The sequence below is a fragment of the Candoia aspera genome, chromosome 3 (assembly GCF_035149785.1).
Source record: "Candoia aspera isolate rCanAsp1 chromosome 3, rCanAsp1.hap2, whole genome shotgun sequence".
Classification (NCBI taxonomy): Eukaryota; Metazoa; Chordata; class Lepidosauria; order Squamata; family Boidae; genus Candoia; species Candoia aspera.
Window position 1 is genome coordinate 172520556 of NC_086155.1, and position 15801 is coordinate 172536356.

The 15801-nt window shown below is 38.6% G+C and overlaps 1 protein-coding gene across 1 annotated transcript in view; it reads left to right on the forward strand.

Moving 5' to 3' along the window:
* The window catches only part of CHD7 (chromodomain helicase DNA binding protein 7), a 203949-nt gene that overhangs the window by 165344 nt on the left and 22804 nt on the right, over nt 1–15801 (forward strand). Inside the window, exons 21-23 of the mRNA XM_063299329.1 lie at nt 4120–4230; nt 4328–4533; nt 13075–13274. Coding sequence (XP_063155399.1) covers nt 4120–4230; nt 4328–4533; nt 13075–13274 — 517 coding nt within the window. The remainder of the gene's footprint in view (nt 1–4119; nt 4231–4327; nt 4534–13074; nt 13275–15801) is intronic.

A 15801-nucleotide genomic window follows, 5' to 3' on the forward strand; every position in this document is an offset into this window, starting at 1 on the left:
TTTCCCGATTTTGAACCAAGCGGTTGTTCCATGTCTGGTTCTAACTGTGGCTTCCAGACCCACATACAAGTTTCTCAGGAGACAGGTAAGGTGGTCCAATACTTCCATCTCTTTAAGAATTTGCCACAGTTTGTTGTGATCTACACAATCAAAGGCTTTGGCGTAGTCAATGAAGCAGAAGTAGATGTGTCATGTTCACCGTTCCGGTGTTTGTCTACATCGTAACGGTTCGCTTGCCAAGGTGCTGATACGTGTCCGGGCTGGGAGGGTGCTGCTGAGAGCCTTGTACAGGAGACGTGCTGATCTGTGCCAGGAGGAATGTGTTTAGGCTATCTCTGAAATGTCAAGGTCTTTTTGCCCGTTGATCAGCAGAGCTCATTAGGAGCACCTGGGAATGTGGGGCGAACTGTATGTGAGGGAGGGGGTGGGGTGTTGTTTGCAAAGATGCTATTTAGTTTGAGTTTAGGCGCGCTTTTCTCATTCTCAGCTTTTTACCTGTTTGCACTCTTTTCTAAATAAATCCAGAACCTGAATTGACATTTTGAGTCTGAGAGTTTTATTTAGAGAAAGGCAATCATCACGATATGTTTTTCTGGAACTCTCTTGCTTTCTCCATGATCCAGCGAATATTGGCAATTTGATTTCTAGTTCCTCTGCCTCTTTGAAACCCAGCTTGTACTTCTGGTAGTTCTTGGTTCACGTACTGCTGAAGCCCAGCTTGTAGGATTTTGAGCATAACCTTGCTAGCATGTGAAATGAGCGCAATTGTACAGTAGTTTGAACATTCTTTGGCATTTCCCTTCTTTGGAATTGGAACATAAACTGACCTTTTCCAATCCTGTGGCCACTGTTGAGTTTTCAAAATTTGTTGGCATATTGAGTGCAGCACTTTAACAGCATCATCTTTTAGGATTTTAAATAGCTCAGCTGGAACACTGTCATCTCTGCTAGCTTTGTTGTTAGTAATGCTTCCTAAGGCCCACTCGACTTCACTCTCTAGGATGTCCGGCTCAGGGTCAGTGACCACACCGTCGTGGGTATCAGGGACATTAAGATCCTTCTTATATAGTTCTTCTGTATATTCTTTCCACCTCTTCTTAATCTCTTCTGCTTCTGTTAGGTCCCTGCCTTTTTTGTCCTTTATCATGCCCATCTTTGCACAAAACCTTCCCTTGATATCTCCAATTTTCTTGAAGAGATCTCTAGTCTTCCCCATTCTATTGTTTTCCTCGATTTCTTTGCATTGTTCATCTAAGAAGGCCTTCTTACCTCTCCTTGCTATTCTCCGGAGATCTGCATTTAGTTGGTTATATCATCCCCTTTCTCCCTTGCTTTTCACTTTCCTTCTTTCCTCAGCTGTTTGTAAAGCCTCGTCGGACAGCCACTTTGCTTTCTTGCATTTCTTTTTCTTTGGGATGGTTTTAGTTGCTGCCTCCTATACAATGTTATGAACCTCCGTCCATAGTTCTTCAGGCACTCTGTCTACCAGATCTAGTCCCTTAAATCTGTTCACCACTTCCGCTGTATATTCATAAGGGATATGATTTAGGTCATACCTGAACGGCCTAGTGGTTTTCCCTACATTCTTCAATTTAAGCCTAAATTTTGCAATAAGAAGCTCATGATCTGAGCCACAGTCAGCTCCAGGTCTTGTTTTTACTGACTGTATAGAGCTTCTCTATCTTTGGCTGCAAAGTACATAATCTGATTTTGGTATTGACCATCTGGTGATGTCCATGTGTAGAGTCATCTCTTGTGTTTTTGGAAAAGAGTGTTTGTTATGACCAGCGTGTTCTCTTGACAAAACTCTTTTAGCCTTTTCCCTGCTTCATTTTGTACTCCAAGGCCAAACTTGCCTGTTATTCCGGTTATTTCTTGACTTCCTAGTTTAGCATTCCAATCCCCTATGATGAAAAGGACATCTTTTTTTGGTGTTAGTTCTAGAAGGTGTTGTAGGTCTTCATAGAATCGGTCAACTTCAGCTTCTTTGGCATCAGTGGTTGGGGCATAGACTTGGATTACTGTGATGTTAATGGTTTGCCTTGGATTTGAACTGAGATCATTCTGTCATTTCTGAGGTTGTACCCCAGTACTGCTTTTCCCTCTCTTTTATTGACTATGAGGGCTATTCCATTTCTTCTAAGGGATTCTTGCCCGCATTAATTGATATAATGGTCACCTGAATTAAATTCGCCCATTCCCGTCCATTGTAGTTCACTGATTCCCAAGATGTCAATGTTCAATCTTGCCATCTCATGTTTGACCACATCCAGCTTACCTTGATTCATAGAGCTTACATTCCAGGTTCCTGTGCAATATTGTTCATTACAGCATCAGACTTTCCTTTCACTTCCATTTCCAGAGACATCCACAACTGAGTGTCCTTTTGGCTTTGGCCCAGCCACTTCACTCTTTATGGAGCTACTTGTAATTGCCCTCTGCTCTTCCCCAGTAGCATATTGGACACCTTCTGACCTGAGGGGCTCATCTTTCAGCATCATATCTTTTAGCCTTTTGATACTGTCCATGGGTTTTCTTGGCAAGGATACTGGAGTGGGTTGCCATTTCCTTCTCCAGTGGACCATGTTTTGTCAGAACTCTCTGCCATTACCTGTCCATCTTGGGTGGCCCTGCATGGCATAACTCATGGCTTCATTGAGTTACACAAGCCCCTTCACCACAACAAAGCAGTGATCCAGGAAGGGAAATTCCATTGTAGCAGACAGTAAATTTCATGTTTCAGATATTTTATAGATTCTTCTGTTTTTCTACAGGGCGTTCGTATAAAGTTTCCAAGTATTTTAAGGAAGAGGAATAGCTTTCAAGTTATATTCATGTTTCAACTTGCAAATTTGCATAGACTCAGTGAATTCTAGATTCTGATTTGGAACATAATGTTCCAAATCAGAATCTAGAATTCACTGAGTCTATGCAAATTTGCAAGTTGAAACATGAATATAACTTGAAAGCTATTCCTCTTCCTTAAAATACTTGGAAACTTTATACGAACGCCCTGTAGAAAAACAGAAGAATCTATAAAATATCTGAAACATGAAATTTCATACCTTAAAACAAGCATAAATGTCTGTTCAGTGTATATAAGAAATAAGGTATTTTAGAAAACCTGTAACTCAGCTGGGAATACTCAGCAGCGAACATTCATGCATATATTCAGGCTATAGAACAGTGTTTCTCAATTGTGGCAACTTTGAGATACGTGGACTTCAACTGCCAGAATTCACCAGCTAGCCATGCTGGCTGAGGAATTCTGAGAGTTAAAGTCCATGTATCTTAAAGTTGCCACGGTTGAGAAACACTGCTATAGAAAGTATTATGTTTTGCATCTATAATACATGATATGGAGAACTACCTAGAATCTATACACTTTGCATAGAACATTATTAAAAAGTTTTGTGCAGTGATTAAGGGAGAGTAGTTTATTTTGCTGTGTCCCAGTGAATGTTCTCCATCAGTGGTTTTAGAAGAAGGATGCAATCATTTGGAAAGTAAAAGAACGTATAAAGCAGTCATTCAACCGTCTGTGCTCCAATCCTGGCTGCTTTTTTTGTGATATCGCAGCAGGTAATAAAGAACACCGTCTTTTTGTCACAGCAGATTCACCCAGAGAATAAGAATGTACTTTTTTTCTTCAAATAACATTTTGCATGTTAATAATATTTATTTATATCTATTTAAAACTTGGACATTTAGTTACTTCATTTGTTTCTGGCAGACAGGGATCTGTCATCATCCTTATCATGAGGATACTGCTGAATGAAAGCAGTAGTGTTGTATTGTACATCTACTCTAGCAGTATATAAAGCATTCAAGGTTGAAGTGTTTTGAGCCTAAACACCTAATAAACACTTCTGGTAGAATTAGAGCAGCTTTGAAACAGTTTCTGTGAGGTCAAAATATTTTATGCATCTCTAGTCCCTATCTGTTTCTTCGATCTCTGGTTCTGTATGACACAGAACTGCCTATTTTTTATTTCTATTTTTGTTCTGTAGACATGAAAACAAAGATGAACAAACACAAAATATTTTTTCATTACATGAGTGTGTGTATATATATATATATTGCAGTCTTTAATCAAGTTATTATATGGTTTTGTTTTAGGCTAGTTTTGTTGCATCTGGTAACAGAACAGATATTTCTTTAGATGATCCTAATTTCTGGCAGAAGTGGGCAAAAAAAGCTGAACTTGACATTGAAGCCTTAAATGGAAGGGTGAGAAATTTAAACTTACCTATTTTATTTAATTTGCTTAAATACATTTATTATTCCTATTTAAACAAAAAATATCTCTTTTTTATTTTTGTTATAGAACAATCTAGTTATTGATACTCCAAGGATAAGAAAGCAAACTAGATTGTACAGTGCAGTCAAAGAAGATGAACTGATGGAATTTTCAGACCTCGAAAGTGATTCTGAAGAAAAACCTAGCATAAAACTCCGTAGGCCACAGGACAAATCCCAGGGATATGCAAGGAGTGAATGTTTTAGAGTAGAAAAAAATCTGTTGGTCTATGGGTAAGTACAATGGCCTGAAAAACAAACAGTATTCAGGACTTCTATACTATTTGGCCCTTATTAGTTATATACGGTTGTAGCTTACTGCACATAGAGACTGTACACAGAAGTCTCATATGATATAACAGATGCTGTTTCTTGGAATATGTTATTGTCTTTGACAGCGAACAGTGGAAGAACTTGGGTTGCATGCATTATGCTGAATTGTTAAGAGTATAGTCTTGGTTTTCCCATTCATTCATTTATCCATTCATACCAACACATCATTTCTAAATTCATTGTTAAAAATTATTCTAAAGTGAGAAACAATTAGAAAATTATTTACAATAAGTAAAAAAAAATCTAAATGATGATGATGATGGTGATGGTGATTATGATGATACAACTTAGTAGAATTTGCAGAAAACCAGTGTATTAAAAACTATAAACAGCAAAAATAATAATGATACACAACATTAATAAGTAGAGTAACACAGATTTAAACAGCAGACTAGGTAAACAATGTAAAGCCTGGAAAGCTTTTTGGATTTCAGAAGGCCTATGAGCAATGAAACATATGACAAAATGGCTGGAGCACAAATGGTGAAAATCAAATGTGAAGATAAACTAACTTCACCATGCTATCATGCGGTAGTAAAGGTAGTGAAAAAGTGTTTAACAGGTACATTTTTAGTTAGTTCTAAAAACTCACAAGGTTCAGTGCCAGTCATAATCGAACAAAGAGGGAATTCTACAGTGGGAGCTTGTCTTGAGAATGCTCTTTCTCTGATCATCAGCGGATCAGTGGCAGATACAGCATGTTGAAAAGGCGTCCCTACTAAATCGTAGTTCACAAGAAGATATTTAAGGGAGCAGGTACCATATACACTTTGCATGCCATTACAATTATATTTGACTAAGTACCTTCTGAACAGGTGTAATATATTTGTGATAACCAAACCTTAGTCTTTATTGAAGTGGGTCCAAATATCCTGTTTTCTTCCAAGAGCATGTGCAGCTATAGATTTACTATCTTTTCAAGGATATATTATTGACTGGAATGAAGTATTTAAGAACCAAATGATCCAGAGTGGGCTTCTTAAAGTGGAGGTGTTCTACCATACTTCTCAAGTTAGGTGATAACAAGCCTTTCCACAGAAGTGCATTTACTATACTCTGGTTCCAACCACTCCCTCTCATCCAGCTAGATCAAATCAGCCATGAAGGACAGGAATTGAGAAGACATATGATGGAATGCACAGCTTCAGACATTCTGTCCAACCATGGCATCTGGGTCAAAATGAAAAAGAGCAGCTTTGTCTCTAAATGCCCTTGTGAGTGTGTTTGTGGGCTCCAACAGTCTATTTGTAGGAGTAGGATTTAAAAAACCCCAAACAATGCAACGTTATTTCTCCAGATGGCTATAGATGAGAATATAGAATGATGGTTATGAAGAAACTCTTTTTCACTACCTTTACTACTGCACGTTAGCATGGTGAAGTTAGTTTATCTTCACATTTCATTTTCACCATTTGTGCTCCAGCCATTTTGTGATATGTTTCATTGCCCATAGGCCTTCTGAAATCCAAAAAGCTTTCCAGGCTTTACATTGGCATAGATTTTAGGAGTGATTTAGTCAGTGATCCGTTTAATCACACTATCAATATTCAAGTTAGGGCCTCAGCAGAACTGCCAGCCTTGTCACCAAGGCATTCAGGAATCTTTAACATTCCATTATTCTCCAAAAACAAATGCTCTAATGAAGTCCCCAGCCTACAGATAAATAAGAAGACTGAGGTTTGGTTATCACAAACATATTACACCTGTTCAGAAGGTACTAAGTCAAATATAATTGTGATAGCAATCTTATCAGGAAATGCTTAGACCACAGCAGAGGGAATGACAACTCCCTTCACTTTTAGATCACTCTCTTCCTACCCTGATGCAAAGACCAAATGAAGAATACGTTCTCCTTCCTAATGTTGAGTCAGTGACCCATTAAGACAGTTTCATGGTTTATCATAGAAGCCAACACATCACAAGCCAGTGTTGAAAATTGCCAGCATTGGCAGCCCCCAAGTGAATGTTGAAATCCCCATGGACAATTGCCACTTCCATATCAGAAATCACCCTGACCAGCTCAAGAAATAGTGGAATGGGCAATACACAAAACATTCTGTTTTTATAGCCCATTACCAGGACATACACCTAAAATCTGCAACAGAGCTGAATGGCCTCCTAGTAGACATAAAAGGATGTCTTTGGATCACAACCATTCTGTCCCCCCACTGTCCAGCTTATGCTGATGCCCCCCAAGATAGGCAGTGCTGGATCAAACCAACCCTACCGTATTCACTCTCCCTGGTCTCATTAATGCACACCAAGTGAGCCCTCTTATCCATGAATGACATATTATTTATTTTGGGTTGATCTGACATTCACCAATAGCACTGCAGACTGGAAAGTAAGTTGACAGGCAACAATATTCTGGAATATGGGAGAGAAACTGACTGATAGGGCTTCTTACAACCAGTGTGTATATTCTCAGTGCACAACACCAACCCTCCCCATAATAGTTTAGATTGTACAGCCCTGTTTCTTCTCCATCCACCCCTGAGATAAACTCAGCCTCGTTACTAGCATAGAGCTGCAATAGATGAGACAACCATTTTGCAAATGTATTATCACACACAGTATCTCCTACATCAACCTTCCCCAACCTGGCATCTTCTGTGTGTGTTTGGACTGTAATTCTTACAATTTTCTAAGTGGTAAAATTGAGGCAATTAACTGTAAAATCCTAGGTTTTTGTTCTAGCCCTTTATTTATTTATTTATTTATTTATGAATGAATGAATGAAATTTCTATCACCACCCATCCCCCCACCAAGGAGGGACTCTGGCCAGTTTACATTTAGAAAATCAAATGATTAAAATGTAGTTGTACAACCACAAATATTACAATTGTTACCTAATCACATACTAGGAATTCTGAAGGTCGTTAAAAAAAACAGATTTCCCTTTTTTAAAGAAAACCTGCTTCTGTTACTGCCATTCCTAAGATCTTGTAAACAGAAAGAATTACGACATAGTTGTTAATATGTTTTCTACTACAGATTAAGGTTACTATGGTAACTAATCATTTTGGCTGGGTGAAGAGGTTGAATTTAATTGTCCCCTTTTCACATGTTAATGGTTGCATTGCCTAAGGGAGGAACTTGCCTGAACTTGTTTTAGTTTCAGTTTCCCTTCTGCGTAGGCATTTAGAGAGTTAAACAGCTCTCACGGAGAGCCTGTAAATATGTTTGCTTTCTGTAAATAAAATTATTTTTATAGAAATGCCTGGTGTGTGACTTTTCTGATCTCTCCTGGGCCAAAGGCTTTCCTAGCAATCTGCTAACAGGTTATGGGCCCAGTAAACAGCCCAGTAAACCCAGTAAGCCCAGTAAAACCCCAGAGAGAATAGAGAGATCAGCTCCACACCTCATGCACAATTTAAAGGCAGGTAGCAAAGACCTGTGAAGATTTTCTTTGAAGCCACCTGGAGATTTTCCAGCAACTGCCTGTCTACAGGACAAAGAAGCCGGCTGAGGTGACTTGCAAAAGAAGGAAGAAGCCATGGCTACCTCCCAGCCCTCAGCGATGCCTCTGGAGTGCCTATCAGAGACCAACTATTTGAATTGGGTCCTGAAGATGGAGATGTATCTTCGCAGAGAGAATCTTTGGCTGCCAATTGGTGAGCAAACCCCCCAAAATCCCAGTGCTGAATGGCTTAGACAGGATGAGCGGGCTAGAGCCACCATTATCCTGGGAGTTGAGGACAATCAGCTAGTCCACGTGCGAGGTATGCAGTCTGCAAAGCAACTTTGGGACGCTTTGAGAGACTTGTATGTAAAGGCAACAGCAGGGAGTAAAGTTACCCTGACAAAAAAGCTGTACAAAGCCTATCTTGCAGAAGGAGATAGCCTTCCTGAGCACCTGCATCATATTCAGCAGCTGTTTGTTGAGTTGCAGGAGAGAGGAATGGAATTTATACCTCTCACAAAATCCTATATCCTCCAGTCCTCACTGAATGAAATGTGGGACACGCTGATTTGTACCCTGGAGGCTATGCCTGAAGCAAACCTCACCTCATCGTATGTTACACAGCACTTACTCGCTGAATGGGAGAAGAGAGAGGAAAGATTCCCCCCCCCCATCTCTACTGGAAAGCTGCAGTACCAGAAAACAAGGGAAAAGAAGGGAAAGGAAGCTGAGGCCACAGCGCTAGCCAGCCAGCGATGCTTCACTTGTGATTCAGCTGGACATTTGCAGAAAGACTGTCCCTTGAGACCCAAGAGTAGAAAGACAGAGAAGAAGAACACAAGGGCAACACAGAAGAAGGCTCTTCAGACAACTCAAATTGCACAGGTTGCTGAGAAGGGTAATTCTGATGTATGGGTGTTAGATTCTGGGGCCAGTTGTCATTTATGTAATTGTAAAAGCTCTTTTGTGTCACTGTCTAAAACTGAAAGACAAAGTGTATCTTTGGCTGATGGGTCTGTGACCAAAATTATGGGACAAGGTGACTTGTATTTATCCTGCTTGGGAGAAACTGTAAAAGGTGTGTTGTATGTGCCAAATTTACAATCAAACCTTTTATCTGTGGCACAATTGGCTGCAACAGGGTATGTCATAACATTTAAGAAAAATGGTTGTGAAATACGTAAAAAAGGAAAATTGTGTGCTACTGGTATATTAAAAGACTCCTTGTACATGGTGCAAAATGCAAGGAAGCCAAGCTGCAAAGCTGCAGTTGGCAACACTCCATATCATGACCAATGTGTACACCTGATGCATAGAAGATTTGGTCATGCTAATTTCAAATATATAGCACAAATGCCACAGCTGTGTGCTGACCTAAAGATAAAACCCTGTGACAAATACTTAGATTGTGTAGTTTGCAAAGAATGCAAAACACTAAAAGCTCCTGTGAGTAAGCACAGTGACAGAGTTACAACTAGACCTTTGGAAATTGTACACTCTGACATTATTGGTCCTTTTGCTCCAAGTCTTGGACAAGCAAGGTATGCAATGACCATCATTGATGATTTCTCAAGATACACATTTATCTACATCTTAAAACATAAATATGAGGCATTTGAGAAATTTAAAAGTTTTGTGACATGGGCAAATGGAAAATTCCCTAGGCCTGGATCTGCATTCCAATGTGATAGAGGAGGAGAGTACCTTTCTCACAAATCCAAAAGGTTCCTAGTGGAAAAGGGAATAGAACAAATTCTTTCTAACCCTTACACCCCTCAGCAAAATGGTGTTGCTGAAAGAAAGGGCAGAACCTTGCAAAATGCAATGGAATGCATGCTTAAAGATTCACATTTATCTTTTAAGTATTGGGGAGAGGCAATATCTACTGCCTGTTATGTACAAAACAGATTGTATAACTCTGTGATTCAGGACACTCCATTCCATTTGTTTTATGGTATGAAACCAAAGGTAAACCATCTTAGAGTGTTTGGTAGCACCGCATGGGTTCATATTCCAAAACAACAGAGAAGGAAAGGAGGCCCCACAACAAAGAAAGCCATCTTTGTTGGCTATGAACAAAGCCAAAGGAGCTACAGGTTCATAATGGGAGAGAAATTAATAATTAGCAAAAGCGCTTCTTTTGCTGAACAAAACTGGGGGAGATTAAACTCTAGCTCTCCAGTTGATCTGACCACCACAAGAGAACAGCAAGGACTTGCTGATGGTGATTTTTTTTCCTGATGAGGACATTAAACCAGAAAAGCAAACTGAAGATCTGTCTGATGAGACAGATGCTTCTCAGGAAAATGATAGGAGTCAAAATTTAAGCCCTGTATTACCTCACAGATCTCAGAGAAGTAATAAAGGCGTTCCTCCATCACGTTTTCAGGCTGAAACAGTAAAGGCTTTTCACATATTCACAGAACCTGAGTCTTTAGAACAAGTGAATGCTTTACCACCTGAGATTGCACAAAATTGGCATTCTGCCATGCAACAGGAGTTAGCATCCCTGAAAGAAAATAAAACATGGAAACTGGTAAATCTACCTCCCAATGAACGCTGTCTAGGTTATAGGTGGATTTTCAAACTGAAAAGGGATGCTGATGGTGAAATCCAAAAATATAAAGCAAGGTTAGTTGCAAAAGGGTTCACTCAAAGGAAAGATTTAGAATTTGAAAAGACTTTTGCACCAGTTACTAAAGGTGAATCAATTAGATTCCTGTTAAAAATTGCTGCACTCAAAGGAATGTCAGTTCACCACTATGACATTCAAACTGCATTTCTCTATGGTGATTTAGACCACAGATTATACATGCAGCAACCCCCTGGCTATGAAAAAGGGGAGAATCTAGTCTGTGAACTCAATCTAGATCAATCTATGGGTTAAAACAAGCTGCTAGATCCTGGAACCAAAAATTAGATGAAAAACTGCAGAATTTTGGTTTTGAAAAAGGAAACGCAGATCCATGTGTGTATGTGAAGAAAGACAAACAAGGCTGTATGTATCTGTGCATTTATGTTGATGATTTGCTGCTGTTCACATCAACAGAAAAACAAAGGCTTGATTTTGAAGCCTGCATGAAAAGCCATTTCACATTAAAAAGCCTTGGAACTGTAACAAATTACCTAGGTTTGGAAATACACAGGGAGAAGGATGGTAGCTTTCTGTTAAACCAACGTAGTAAAATTCAAAAGCTCCTAGAGGATTTTAATATGCAAGACTGTAAACTCTACTCCGATGATAACAGATTTTCAGAAAGATATAGGAGAAACTCTATTAACTGAGGCAGAGAAATATAGATCTGCAATTGGAAGTTTACTGTACATTGCAAATCACTCTCGCCCAGTTATCTCAAATTCTGTGGCCATTTTAAGTAGACAGGTAGAGAAACCTACATCTACTGGAAAAGCAGCACTGAAGAGGTTAATGAGGTATTTGCAAGGAACAAAGAATTATTGCCTGAAGCTAAATGCCTCTGGAACAGAGAAATTGCAGGCTTTTGCCAATTCTGACTGGGGAGCTGATCTCAGTGACAGGAAATCCACTTCTGGGATTTTAATTCAATTTGCTGGGTCTAGCTTAGGCTGGCATTCTAGAAAGCAAACACTTGTTGCTCTTTCCACTGCAGAAGCAGAGTTTAAACATTTGTTAAAAGACATAGGCATGGAAGTGAACCAGCCTATAACTGTTTATGAAGATAATCAAGCTTGCATTGCTATGGCAAAATCTGAAGCCTGCAAAAATAGGACAAAACATATCGATATTAAATATCAATATATCAAAGATATGATAAGCAAAGGAGAAATAATGTTGAAATATTGTGAATCAAAAGACATGATTGCTGATATTTTAACCAAACCTCTTGCTGTACCAAGAAACAAAGAGTTAACAAAGCAAATTGGTTTGCATCTTATTCTGTAGTATAAAAAGGGGAGTGTTAATATGTTTTCTACTACAGATTAAGGTTACTATGGTAACTAATCATTTTGGCTGGGTGAAGAGGTTGAATTTAATTGTCTCCTTTTCACATGTTAATGGTTGCATTGCCTAAGGGAGGAACTTGCCTGAACTTGTTTTAGGTTCAGTTTCCCTTCTGTGTAGGCATGTAGAGAGTTAAGCAGCTCTCACAGAGAGCCTGTAAATATGTTTGCTTTCTGTAAATAAAATTATTCTCTAGTTTCTCAGCCTGTAGACGGCAGGAGATTTGTACTTTCAGACCTGCAAAATTCTGTTAATGTAGCTTTACAATAAAATAGAATTAACTTACCTGGTCATGCTTCCTGTCTGGTCTATCCAGTAAGCTGATATCAATCCTGCAAGTCTGAAAGTACAAATCTCCTGCTGTCTCCTTTGCAACCTGAGAAACTAGAGAGGGTCTTTTCTGAGCCTCTTGCTCCTCCCACTGTCCAGCTGTGGGCTATGCCCTCTTATCTGACCGTTCCCTAAGCAGCTTCTCTTCACCCCCTGTCCCAAGGTCTTTCCCACACACCATTAAACTATGGTATGGAATAAACAAATAGTTAAAATATTAGACTTTGTGCTTTAGCACCATTTGTTTTATAGTTCAATAAACTCATATTTCTGTAAAATTTGATAATTTTCAAATTAAAGTTATGCCATAATCTCTTATTGTATCATTGAATCTAGCAAAACTGTCTTATTGAATTATACTAAGATGGTATTAAGAGTCTCTGTCTAAGCTTTGTTCCTGTGGACAGTTAGTACAGATAGAGTATTAGAGAACTGAATTCAAATTGATGTCAAAATCACAAAACTGCAGAGATTGCTCTGGGATACAAATTCCGATTCAGAGCATATGAGAGCCATTAGCATTAAACATGTGTATTTTATTGTTTCCAGTATAGTAAAATATTAGTGAACTTGCTGCTTGCTTAGTAAAATAACTCGGATGCTAGGGAATTGATTCCTCTGACCCACAGAATGTACTTACGTATTTTGTCTTAATATAAAAACTGTGCAGGTAATGACAAAATGTGAAGTCTGTTGCATGTTTTGTTTTTTGTTTTTTTCTTATAGTTGGGGTCGATGGACTGATATCCTTCTACATGGACGCTATAAGCGTCAGCTAACTGAGCAAGATGTGGAAACTATCTGCCGGACTATCCTTGTATATTGTCTCAATCATTATAAAGGAGATGAGAACATCAAAAGTTTTATCTGGGATTTGATTACTCCAACTGCAGATGGACAAACTCGGGCCTTAGTTAATCATTCTGGTATGAATCTGCATCTTGTTATTTCATATAAAGCTCTGTAGAGGCCATAAAACATTGCACTAAATCCACTGAGGAATATTCTATGATCTTGAACAAAGCATGTATAGATTAGTATTTCTGTCTGAAGTGTGTTTCAGTGCTTTTGTTGTTAATCTTACTCAGTCACTGTGATTTACGTGTTAGTGTTTTTATCTTGACCATTTCTATAATTAGTTGTGAAAGTCCAGAGATACTACTGATCTCTTATAAATTCAATGTAGGAAATTAACTGACATCATGACAGACCATTGGTGTGTCTGGCTCATTAAAGATAGTAATTGAGACTGGAATTTCTGTCACTAAGCTACACAGTCATAAAGCACGACGTCACATGACTGTGCTGCTTAGCAATGGAAATTCCAGTACTTCTAGTTGCCGTTGTTAAGCAAATCCCATAACATCGTTAAGCATGATGTCACACGGTCACCATTTACAACCTCCTGCTGGCTTCCCCATTGACTTTGCTTGTAGGAAGCTGCCAAAGAAGGTCGCAAATGGTGATCAAGCTGCGACGTCATAATTGCAAGCTGGTCACTGAGCGCCCGGATCACAATCACATGACTGCAGGAACGCTGCAAAAGTACAAGGTCTGATCATAAGTACCACTTGTTCAGTGCCATCCTAAGTTTGAATGATCACTGAATGAGTGGTCATTAAGAAGGACCACCTGTACTCTCTCTGCTGAATGGCAGTGGCTCTTAAGATCTGCAGATAGAATCTTTCCTGGCTGTATAAGCAGATGCTAAAGTTCAAAGGTAAGATCCTTTGTATGCAAAAAAGGTGCTCTGCCATTGAGTTGCAGTTTCCAGTCTTTTCCTCAAGTCAGTAAATGTGATTTTGTGATTATGTGCTTTGTTGCAAAATTTGTGAAGTTTCATATTTATTAATTGATGGACCAAATGTTTCCTGTATCTGTTGATTAATCCTGTACATCAGCTTAGAGGTATTTTGGCCCATTCTTCTTACTGAACTGCTTCATCTAATTTTTGGACTGCCCTACATGAACTTCTCATTCAGGTTATGTCCCAGAAGTTCAGTTTGGTTAAGATTAAAGCTTTGATTTGGCCATTCCAAAAATGAAATTACTTCTACTTATGCTATTCTGTTATAGTTTTACCTGTGTGTTTAGCGTTATTGTGCTTTATGACCTACATTCATTTAAGATTCAACTCATGGACAATTGTACTGATATTACCTTGTAGAATGTGCTAGTTCAATCCATAGTCCATTGTTCCCTCAGTTATAGTGAGATGTCTGGGGCCTGAATTTGCAAAGGGGTCCCAAACCATGATATTCCCACCACTGTGTTCCATGGTTAGGAATGCATTATTTTACGTTCTCCATACATAATGCTTCTCATTAACACTAAAACTTCTACTTTCATTCCATATGTCCATAGAATATTGTTCCATTAAAACTGCTGTATCGTTTAGGGGGTGTTTAGCATATTTGAGATGGATGCCATGCACTTTATGAGAGAAGGGGTTTCATCCGTAATATCTTTCCATGCACACTACTATTAAGTGTTTTCCTGATGGTAGACTGATGAATACTGATATCAGACTTTTTTTTTTTATTTATTAAATTTGTCACCGCCCATGTCCTCCCACCGGAGGGACTCTGTGCTGAGCAGACTTGGATTGTGGCCATAAACATTCAAGGTTTTTTAATAGGGGATGGCCTCTCAAATTCATATATGATTATCATCTTATTTACTGGAACCTCTGATTTAACCTCCCTCATTAAGAGATTTGATTATCCTTGGACTTCACAACTTTTCCCAACAAAGGTAGTGAATGTTGGCTTAAAAACTAAAGACATAACACCATACTGTACATTAATCAGGTATTGTTTGTTTAATCAGAATCTCTCACAGGATTACACATAATTCTAAAGGGTTCATGAACTTCCTTTTACCACTATATCTACTACATTAAAATCCTCAATATCAGAACCCTAAATTTAGTCTTTTCTCTATAAAATGCCGTTTTGCTTTAATTACAAATGATTGAAATTGCTACTTAGCTATGTATGATTTCCCATTTTGCATTAAATAAGCTTTTTGTATTAGCATATGTTGTATAGTTCTTTAGCATTTGCTTCTGTGTGGGAAAAGGTCACTGGATTGCTTTAAGTGAGCAGTCTGTTTCAGAGTTGCTGGAAGGCTACAACATTATTTTAAGTTTGTTGGCAGAATAATGGGATGTAAACATTGAACATGATCCAGCCACAGCTAAACATTATTACATCCCGACATTTCTTATTTCATGTTAATGGGACTGAAATACTTTTAACTTTGGCACAAATTCACAAATTCAGCTAATGAATTAAGTTCTACAATCTCTTTAAATTACACATATGTAGAATATGTTGTAGTATGTTTGTGTTATTCTGCAACTAGTGCCTTTCATAATTTACAACACAATCCTAATCATGCCTACTCAGAAACTGAGTTAAAATAGGATTAATGCCCAGGTAAGTGCATAGG